The following is a 10,825-nucleotide window of genomic DNA, read 5'->3' on the forward strand; positions in this document are numbered from 1 at the left end:
TTTGTTTTACCTCATTTTTTTGGTTTTGATACTTGAAGAAGAGTCAGTGATTGACATTGTACAGTGATGCCCTGGACTGGAGAGTGGATGCACTTTATAGTAACTTGTATACTGATGGTGGGGTTCCATCCTGCCTCTGCCGAGCCCACAGCAAGGTTTCCTTGGTGTCAGCACCGGCAGGAGCAGAGCCAGGATGGGCCGGTTCTTCCAAAAACCTTTCTAGGATGTTAGGGAGCAATCTCTGTATTTTATTGTGGGTTTTCACATACTGTAGAAACTTGAAGTGACGTTCTGCTGTCAGTTGACCTGGTGGAAAATTCAGCCATAATTGTGCTGGGCTGACTTCAGTTTTGCCTGTGCCGGGAAGGCTGGAGATGGTGGAGGTCGGGCAGCTCCTGCCTTTACTCCCGTGTAACTCACCCGTTTCAATGGGGTTACTCTACTGGAATCTGAAGTCGCTTCAGCCCTGGCAGGCTGCGGCGTTACCGCTGGATCCACTCCAGCATCGCTTCAGGGCTGCTAATGGAGCAAATTGAAAGTCACCCCCAGTAAAGTGACACTAATGTAAAATCTGGAGTTGTTCCACTGGTGTCTGTGCAGGGATAAAAAAATGAAGTCACCCTCCAACGGTGGCAACAGTTTACCAGGCAGCTGACGGCAGAATGTGTTTTCTGGTTTTGCGATGATGCTTTTGAAACAACTTGCAGAGAAACGGAGTGGTGAGACAGAGCAGCACTTCGTGGCCGCGGAGATCTTCTCTCAGCTCCCAGGAGCTGGGATGGAGAGACACGGTCTCAGGCTGCTTTGCTCATCTGTGAAACGATCAGCACTTTTTTTTTTTTTCCTTTTCCTTATGAATTCTGTTCAAGATAATCGTAAAAAAAGGGAAAAAAAAAATCAGGGGCCAGATCCTGTTTTGCAATTGAGGATTTGCTCCTGGGTTAAAAGCAGTGTTAAGCAAACATGAAAGGCAGTGGGCATGAGCGCTGACGAATCCCAAACTAGCAGGTCTGTTTGAGCCGTGGCTGCTGCAGAGCCCATTCACGCTGCCATGCCGCGGAGCCAACTCTGATCCCAGCCCCAGGGGAGCCAGGGAAATCCCCAGGGATGCCCAGAACAGCCCCCAGGCAGCCGGCTGCATGTTGGTTGGGAGCCTTTGGGGCTGCAGAGGATTTTCTCCGGCTCTGCCCCAGTATCAAAGAGATCCAGGCTCCAGCTTGCTGCCGTTGGGACTCTGGCAAAGCAGCTCCGGTGGGATTTCCCATGTAAGATGTGAGCTAAAACGAAACCCAAGCCACCGGGGACCATCAGCAGCCGATCTCAGCGATACCCACGCAGTGGCAGCGGCTTCCAGGGGAGCGCAGCCCTCCGCCTGCCCTTCGTGGCTTTTGCTTGACCAGTACCATGTTAGCTTTCTCTCGTCCTTGCTCAAAAATGCCGTACAAGTTTGTGTGTATCCGCTTTCCCACGGATCCGGGTGCTATCACACAGTCCTACTCCACGGTACTACCAACCTCGCGCTGAGCCAGCCAGCCACAGAGTTGCCCGGTGTTAGCCCGGCCGTCCTGACTGTGTGGCCCTTCCATTTAAAGTCCATTCCCTATTATGTTGTGTTTGCTTTTTTTTTTTTTTTCCTCTTTTCTTTTAACGTCATAGGAAACCTGTAGTCAGGATTGTTACTATTGGAAACCGATCACATGTTCCATCCAGGTATTTTCATCTCTCCGGCGTTACGCAAAAATAAAGGCCTGAGAGAGATATAACCGAACATAGAAGTAGAGTTAGGCTCGTTGTCTGAGTTTTGAGGCATATAGTATAAGGGGAGAAGGAAAAAAATTAAAATAAAATAAAAAATTAAAATAATGATGTTGCACAACTTGTAGAAAACAAAGAAGGGAAAGGGTTAATGTATTAAATGTGCTAAATTACATTAAGAACTTAATTTTATTAAAGTATTATTACTTAAGAAATTTGGTGTCAGCTCTTGGTTTCTGTCTGTTCACGCTTTAGGAAGGGGCCTGGGGGCGGTGGTTGGGAACAGGGCCCCTGGCCGGGCTGAGCTCCGGGGGCAATGGGGCCGTAACCTCCTTCTGTCACCCCTCAGGGGTCTGTCACACCTTTAGCAACACTTCTCGGGGTTAATTAGAGCAAAGGAGTTTCATTTGCAAGACTATCAGCTCCCCTGCACCAGCTGCTGTTCCCAGTCCTGGTGGCAGCAAGGTCCCATGTCCATGAGCCTTGTGTGCAAACCTGTGCATTGTTTCACCCTTTCCGCTACTTCATTCCAGCAGAAATCCTATAAAAGCTAGGAAACCTGGAACAAAATTGAGCTGCCAAGCCTGAAAGTGACTCCATGAGCCTAAATGAGCTCATCATCCCATGAGCCCGTGCCAGTGCCCGCCTGGATGGCACGTCTGATGGCAGCAAGCCCCAAGGGGTGCTTGGCTCAACCCCTGTCCCTTCGCGGAGCCAGGGGCAGCGTCCTTCCCCCACGCACCCACCTTTCCTGGTGGCGGGGCTGACATCACCTCTTGGCACTGCATTTCGGTGGGGGCAGATGGTGGTGCGGGAGGGGGTGGCACTTGGCAGCTCTCCAGCTGGTCTGCATATAGCCGTGCCTCTCCTGGCTGGTGTGGGCACGGGGCAGAGTCCGGCCAGGTGGGGTAATAACTGTCACTCACCTGGGGACAGCCTCCAGCCATGGTCAGACACAAGCAGGATGTGGCCAAGGATGGGTCTGGCCAGCTCAGGGATGAGGCTGCCTCTGGGACAGAGCAATGCCGTGGTGCGGGGACACACCGCACCGGGATGGCTCAAGCCAAGGTTAAGATGCTGCCAGGGCTGGGGTGGCTGCGCTGTCGGTTGGAAAAAAAGGGGCAACCTCAACCCAAACGGGGCTGGCACCCACGCGGTGCAGCCATTTCTGCGCCCGGTTCATGCACCCCCATGCTCCCCCTGTGCCACGGCAGCAGGATGCAACCTGCCCCTCTGAGCCTGAATTTCAAGCTCTCCCTTCCAGCCTCCCAGCAAGACACCCCCTTGCCCAGGCTACCGTCACACCTTCCTCCCTGCCCCTCCTCCTCCTCGCCTCTCACACCCTTTGTCACTTGGGGATGCTGCCCAGCTGCTCCGCACCCAAACGGGCAGAGGCGTGGGGCCAGAGCTGGCATGGTTCCTGCCCTCAAGGAAGGACCCTGGCAGAGAGAGAAAGAGCCTCCAGCAGCAACTTTATTTGGGGATTTTGCCCAAATTCCTGTTTCATTGATAAATTGCGCCCCAAGGCAAGACCCTGGCACAGATCCTGCCGGCACAGCCAAGTGAGATGGGGTGACTGGGGGCAGCCACGGAGAGACAGAGACATACACACACACACCCCAAAACCCCATGCTGTGATGGGGGACGCGTGCCCAGCACTGGGGTTAATGGGAAGGGACAGGCTCTCCTGGGAAGGCCACTGCAGCACCTGCACCCCTCTTGATTGACACCTGCCAATCACCCCTTGACAGTGGCACTGGGCTCAGCCCAGTCTGTCCCAGCACCTTGGGCAATGTTCACCCTGGGAGGTACCCGCTGTCCCCCAGGCAGGGGAATGGGGCCACTGTCACCCTATAGGTGCAGCAGACGCTCCATCTAGTGGCAACCGTGTCCCCAGGCCAGACCACGCTGTCACCAGCCCCCAGCCACGAGTGGCAAAACACTCAAGTGGAACAGGTTCAAGTCACATGGGAGGCTCCTTACAGCCCAGAGCAGAGGGGCCCCACGTGCCGGCACCAGCCACCACGCAGGGAGGTGTATGGAGGGACTGCACGCCCACCCTCAGGCACCCCATCCCTACCCTCACACTCAACCCACCAAAGCCCCAGGCCCCCCTTGTCCCCTCCTCCAGGCTCCCCAAAGGACATGGCCCCCAGGTCCCTGCTCCAGTCCCCCTGGGCTGGGGCAGCAGTGGAAGAGGTGCAGCTTTTCCCTTTGCTGGGGCTGTGCCACAGGCACGCCTCAAGGGGCTCACGGCATGAAAAACAGGGTCCTTCCAGGCATGAGTAGGGAGTCACCTCCCGCACCCCACACTGGGGTGTCCCACAGCTGCCCCAGCAGCACCCAGAGGCACACCCAGCCCTTGGTGTTGAAGGGGCAGGGCTGGGTGCAACCGGTTATGTTGCTGCTCGCTTCACCAGGTGCACCCACTGTCCCCCTCCGCACCGTGCCCTGAAGGGCTGCACCCAGGGGTGCCGCAGAAATGTGGCGCCAAACAAGGGAGTTGCGATGTTTGGGCTTGTTCAGTGCCACCCTGAGTCACCCAGTGACTGTGCCTTCAGGGCTAGAGGAAGCAGGGACATGAGGGGATGGCATGTCCCAAACCATGGGGAGAGAGACCCTGTTGCTTCCCCCCCCCCATTTGTGTAGGTCCTACATAAAACACAGGGAGAGCAGCACACAGGCAGCATGATGGTGCACACAAGAGCAGCCATGCAGAAGCAGCCACCAGCCCGCCCTGTTCTGAGGGGCTGCAGCAAGCAGAGGTAGAGGGTGAGTAACGTGATGCCACCATGTGCTGGGTGGTGGTGGGGAGTGTCAGGGTGCGGACACCCCAGGGGGCTCAGATGTTCTGGCAGCAGGGTGCCTGCCTGCCCTCCTGCTGCGTGGGCAGCACCCGGATGGGCTCGATGGTTGTTGTGGGGCCAAACTCTGACTCTGGCTGCCCAGTGATCTGCCTCTGTGACACGATGCGGTAGATCTCTGCCAGCAGAGAGAGAGAAGGAAAAAAAATTTCTGTAAGTATATATTTCAGTGGGGGACCTGCCCCCTCCCAAAACACACAGCTCAAGGGGTGCAAATGCCCACATCTCCCCATCCAGGGGAGCAGGATCCCACCCCAGAACATACAGAGCCAGAGTCCCCAATGGGGTCCTTGGAGGACACAATGTCCGAAACCATCTCCACCCATGCCCCCCCCCCCTTTCCTGGCTGCCCCTTACCCGAGAGGATGTTGTGGAAAGCCATCTCCACATTGGTGGAGTCCAGAGCAGACGTCTCAAGGAAGGACAGCCCATTCTTCTCTGCAATGACAGGGTGAGCTCAGGCAGGTGCCGTGAGCTACAGCTGCCCTGGGATGGGACAGGACAGGGCAGGATGGGGGAAGATACCTGCAAAGCTCCTGGCCTCGTCGGTGGGCACGGCCCGCAGGTGCCGCAGGTCGCTCTTGTTGCCCACCAGCATGATGACGATGTTGGCATCAGCGTGGTCCTGCAGCTCCTTCAGCCAGCGCTCAGCGTTCTCGTACGTCAGGTACTTGGCAATATCATAGACGAGCAGAGCTCCCACTGCCCCCCGGTAGTACCTGGGGGACAGCGAGGGGACAGGGTCACAGCAGGGCCCCAGGTGAGGGACACAGGTGGGGAGCATGGAAACTCACGCCGAGGTGATGGCCCGGTACCGCTCCTGCCCGGCCGTGTCCCAGATCTGAGCCTTCACTGTCTTGTTGTCCACCTGGATGCTCCTTGTGGCAAACTCCACCCCGATGGTGCTCTTGCTCTCCAGGTTGAACTCATTGCGGGTGAAGCGTGACAACAGGTTGCTCTTCCCCACCCCAGAGTCCCCGATGAGCACAACTGGGGGGGCACAAGCACAGTGTCAGCCCCCCCCTGCCAGACACCCAGCAAAGGCATTTGCATCCTGCAATGCCAACCATCCCAGCAAACCCCACAGCCCAGCCTGGCAGGGATGGGGGATCTCCCCATCCGCCCCCACCCCAGACCCCACCTCCATTTCAGCCAGGAAGAAGCTGCCAGGCAAGGGGGCTGCAACTGCGAAGCTGCACTTGGGGAGCAGGACCAGCAGCCTCCACTCATCCCAGAGGCACCGCAGCTACCTGTAAATACCCCTCAAAAAAATTCCTGCCATGGCCTGGAAGTTGCCAGGAGTTTCCTTCTCAGCACCAGGGGCAGGAAGGCACCATACGCGCCTACATACACAAAACAGGCAGAAAACCAGAGCCAGGACCTGTGCAGAGACAGCCAGGCTAGAGAGGCCAAGCAGAACTGGGTCTCCTATTTCCAGCCCAGGCTCCAACCCGGAGGGCACACAAGAGGAAAGGAAGCATCCTCCTCCTCCTCCTCCGCTGCTACTGGTCCAGCCCATGAGCCAGAAAGTCCCTGGGTGTGGGTTAGTTAAGTGCATTTTCTGCCTGTCCCAGATCTGGCTGGTTCCTGTAAAACCTGGTGCAACAGGCTCTGGGGAAGCTTTATCACGCAGCTCCCCTATCAAGTTTTTTGAGTTTATGACTCAACAGGTCTTCGGGGTTTGGGGGTTTTTTTGGTTGTGTTTTGGTTTTTTTTTTTTTTTTTTTTTATTTTTTTTTAATTTCCTCACTGCTGATTCTGTTCATTCTCCAGGTGCACTCAAACGCAGCCCGCTTCACTTCACCCACCCTCGTGGGACCAAGCTTGGGAGACACTTCTCTCCACCAGGATCAGGCAACAGTGGGGCTGAAATCACAACCATCCAGTTACCACCCTGGGGAGAACGCCGGAGCAGCAACACCAGCAAGTGACCACTGAGTATGCCACACCGCTGCACTCGTCACCAGGGCTGCAAAGCACACTGCAGGATTTGCCTGAGTTTTGCAGCAAGACACATCTGCACTCAGTCAATGCTCAGCAGCCACCATCCTCCAAGGATGTTGCTCCGTGTCCAGGATAACCCCTTCCCCATCAGCTCCAGCTCATAGGGACTTGGCTGCCTTGCATGGGCTGGAATGTAAAGCCTCCAACAATACAGCCGCCCCCTTGCCAAAACCCTCTTTGCAGGGCAGCCAGCAAATAGCATTGCTCCATGAAGCCCAACAGCATGCGGAGCAGCTCCCTGTGATCACCGAGGGCAGCTGGAAGGCACTGGAGCCCTGCTGGCAATCGATGTGTCAGGGCAGCCAGCAACAGAGGGAAGGGTGGCTCTTCCATGCAGTGCTGAAAGCTGCTGCGTGCTACGTGGGGGCCCGGGAGGGCCATGACAGTCTGGGCTACCCTGGACAAACTGGTAGAAAAATGCAGGCCAGTGATGAGCCAGGTTCGTTAACGCTTACTGAGCCTCGCCGCTTTGATCTGGGCTTGGTGTTTAATCAACGGGAAGTTGCTACTTCCCCCAGCTCAACCGCCACATCCCCTAACCCAGCAGGGCCGTGCTCCTGCTGCCTCTGGCTCCAAGCACCTCCATGGCCTGGGGACAGGAGGGCAGTGCAGCTGATGCCTGCAAGAGCCCTGGCTGCCAGGAGACAGCACTAAGTACAGCCGGGGGAAACTGAGGCACAAGCGTGCCATGCTGCATCACCCCTGCAGCCAGCAAAAAAAGTATTGGTATGGGAAAGCCTTAGGAAATCAGGCTGGAGGAGGGAGGAAGGAGCAGAGCCAGCCCGTGCCAGGCACATGCTGACCTTGCACAGACCCCTACGGCCATGGCACTCTCCTCGTGCTCCTGCAGGCTTTGCACCACGCCAGGGATGCAGGGAGGGGGTTGGATGGGGAGGGATCCAGCAGCCTCCAGGGCACCCTGATGCAGAGGGGGTACGTGCTCAGCCCCATCCGCCTGAGCTTGAAGGGCAAGAGGGACTCGAGCAGCATCCTCCACCCCAGGAACAAAAGCGTTTGACACACTCAGTCCTTGCTGCCTCTGAATACGCATGAGCTGTTTAAAGCAGAGAGCATGCATCCTGTGAGCACCGGTGAAACACCCTTGACACATCACGTCCCATCCTGGAGGTGGGGATGGAAACAGCCTGGAGCTCCACACAGGGGCCCTGAGGAAGGGTCCAAGGAGCAGCCATGCCCAGGGCCGTTTCTCATCTATCCCAAGCCCCTCCAGCAGCATTGAGGGCCTTCCCATGAGCACAGCTGGAATTTGCATCGTGCTTTGCAACAGGAGAAGGCAGCTGATGCTCCCATCTCAGTGGAAATCGGGATAATGCTGCTTCGAGTGGTGACCATCTCCCATTTCTCAGGGGGAGAAGCTGGTCTCAGCAGAACCATCTAAACCCAGAGAGCGGTGGCCCAGCTCCCTGCCCCTAAACATTGCATCTCCCTTGGACTTTGTTCCTACTTCAGGAGGGATGAGCAGACCTTACATTCAAAACTGAGTTCTCTTATTTTTTTAAGGACTCCAGAGATCACCACGAGACTGAGGAGGGGAATGCAGAGCCCGGTGCCAAGCTGCTCTCAGCCCTAGCTCCTGTAGGATCACAGGGAAGGGACGGGCACCAGAGGAGGACAACGCACCGGGGCCATCTCAGAGCTGCACTGCTGGCACAACACTGGGTGAGAATCAAAGGAGAAACCAGCCGGAGGAGCTCCTGCCCAGGAACCTCGCCCCGAGGCATGACCCAGCTCCAGCTGCATCAGATTTTCCCCCTCACCAGGTCCCAGAATAACTTCAGAGAGGAGGATTTTCCTGGGCAGGGGCCAGGGGAGGTGTGCGAGGGGCCAGGGGCTACCATGTTGGTGGCTGGAATTACTTGGGGCCTTTCAGGCAGGGCTGCACGGGGAGGCTGACTCACGGCTGGCCGCCGGGTGATCTCACTCCCTGGCTTTTATTGCTCGGGAGGTTGTGACGTTGCCAAGCTGTCCCCTCGCTTCCCCCAGCACCCACTCCAGCCACAGCATGGTGACTGGTGCAAGGGGAGAGCTGCTAATGGCACGGAAACCCAGCATGCGCAGGGGATGGCAGCTCAGATGGGGATGCTGGGCTCCTACAGCCAGGAAAACCAACACTGCACCTCCAAGGGCCCAGCCCCGTCCCCCCCTTGCACACCAGAGAGGTCACACCATGACCAGCACCAGGAAGGACAACCCCAGAGCCCTGGATCCTTTCCCTTAACTGCAGCCAGGCAAGCAGCACAGCTTTTCCTCTTGGGATTGCCCACTCAGCCCCCAGGACTGCTCCTCCCACCCCAGACACACAGAGGAGAGCACCCAAACCCACTCAGAAGGGCTCAGGGGCCGGCACAGCACCCACAGCACCACACGGACCAGCTTTCCCCACCACCCCTGCCTCCTTGGGCTGCCCCCAAGGACCAGCACCCTGCCACGGGCATGGCCACCTCTCCTCTGCATGCTGCACCCAGGTGAGGGCTCCAAACTCCTCCCGCAGCACCAATGAGCTGCTTTAATTAGCACTAGGGCCACAAACAGCCACCCACACCCAGCAGCCAAAGACCAGCTCTATGCAAACCCTTGGACCACAGCAGCATTTCAGCCTCCACCTCAAGGCCCCAGCACCACCAATACCCACCACCCCCCTGCCCAGCACAGGGGAGCACCCCAACAAGCCGCCCCCAGTCCCCACCACCGGGAGCTGCGTGTTATATCCCAGTACGAGCCAAAGCCCCGGCTTCCAGCTCCATCCCGAGGGTACTGCATGGAGATAGCACCACCCACAGCAGGCTGAGACCACGCACAGCTCATTGCAGGCAGAGCAGGAGACCCACCTTTGAAGAGGTAGTCGTACTCCTCATCCTTGCCCCGCATCTCGCCCAGCGCCACAGCCCCACTCCCACTGGGCCAACTGCGATTTCCGGGCCTTATCCAGCCCTGGCAGGGGCTGTCCCCTGCGCACCCATTGGTGGCCACAGCCCTTCCTCCTCCGCACCCATTGGCGGCTGGGGCTGCCCGTCACCGCCCAGGTGTGCTCACCTGGGCCAAGTAAGGGGGGAGGGGGGGGGGCAGGTATGTGGCTGCTCGCTCGGGCGAGGGCTCTGCTCCCTGCTCAGCACCGCTGTGCTTTCCCGAGGGCTCCGGGGTGCATTGCATCGGGGTGTCCTCATGCAAAGCGCTGCATGGCAGCAGGGAAAGGCCACCACTGTGTGCATGTGTGCCACCCATGGGGACAGTCACGGCCACGCTCTCCATGCAGAACCACAGACACGAAATGGGAGCTGGGCTGACACGTCTTGCACGGTGCGAAGGGAAAGCAAGTGCCCAGAACTAGAGGAAGATACAGAGAATCCAGCAGCAATTCTCCCATTTCCGAGGGGATTCAGATAACTGGCTGAGGCCAAGTCACGGTTTGGACTGATAAACTGCCAGCCATCCCCTATAAGCCATCGAGGGTGTGGGGACATGGACTGGGAAAGGCTGTGTGGGAAGGGGGTGCAGGGGGACGATGGCATCGGGCTGGGCTGCTTGGGTGACCACGATCTCCAGCATGTCATGGACGTGGGGACCAAGGGATGGGACCACAAACACGCAGGAATTCCAGCTCAGCAAACCTGCATTTCGCAAGTCCTTTAATGGTTGCGTCACGGTTGTGCTGTACACGGAGCTGCTCCCGGGCCCCTTGGCACCAGGCTCTGCACCAAGCCCCATCCCGCCATGCAGATGGGAGGGACCTTCACTAGGTCCTGCCATCACGCTTGTCCCGTGTCTGGGATGGGGACAGAGATGTGCCAAGTGAGCACTGCCACTTCACTCCTTAGGGCTTGGGACGACCCCAGAGCAGCCCCCAGTGGGGACGGAGACCTATGGGGACAGCCACATCCCCAGCGTGTGGCACAGGGTTGCCCCACAAGAGCAACCCCAGGGCCAGACGCAATCGGAGAGGCTCCCGTCGCTGGCATGATCCTGGCCAGAACCTCCTGGCTCCTTCCCCAGCGGTGCCTCGGGGGTATCTCAGTCCTCTGCACCGTGGGTCCGGAGGGGCTGGGGGATCCGTGTGTGACAGTGGTGATGCTAATCAGGGCCCGGCAAAAACGAAGCAGACAGAGAAGAGCTCCCGACACTGGTGCTTCTCACCATTTATGGCAGAATTTGGCCACTGTCTGGGCTGCTGGTCCCCACTGCAC

General features: G+C 57.8%; 1 protein-coding gene across 1 annotated transcript; it reads right to left on the reverse strand.

Moving 5' to 3' along the window:
* Window positions 1-4,597: 4,597 nt before the first annotated feature.
* LOC103902355 (ras-related protein Rab-11A) lies at window positions 4,598-9,512 on the reverse strand. Its single transcript, XM_009283399.1, has 5 exons — window positions 9,473-9,512; window positions 5,414-5,609; window positions 5,145-5,338; window positions 4,977-5,057; window positions 4,598-4,737 (listed from the first exon to the last, which is right to left on the reverse strand). Exons 1-5 carry the CDS (start codon window positions 9,510-9,512, stop codon window positions 4,598-4,600), a joined length of 651 nt encoding a protein of 216 aa, XP_009281674.1.
* Window positions 9,513-10,825: the final 1,313 nt, after the last annotated feature.

The sequence above is a fragment of the Aptenodytes forsteri genome, unplaced genomic scaffold (assembly GCF_000699145.1).
Source record: "Aptenodytes forsteri isolate BGI_AS27 unplaced genomic scaffold, ASM69914v1 Scaffold230, whole genome shotgun sequence".
NCBI classification, from domain to species: Eukaryota; Metazoa; Chordata; class Aves; order Sphenisciformes; family Spheniscidae; genus Aptenodytes; species Aptenodytes forsteri.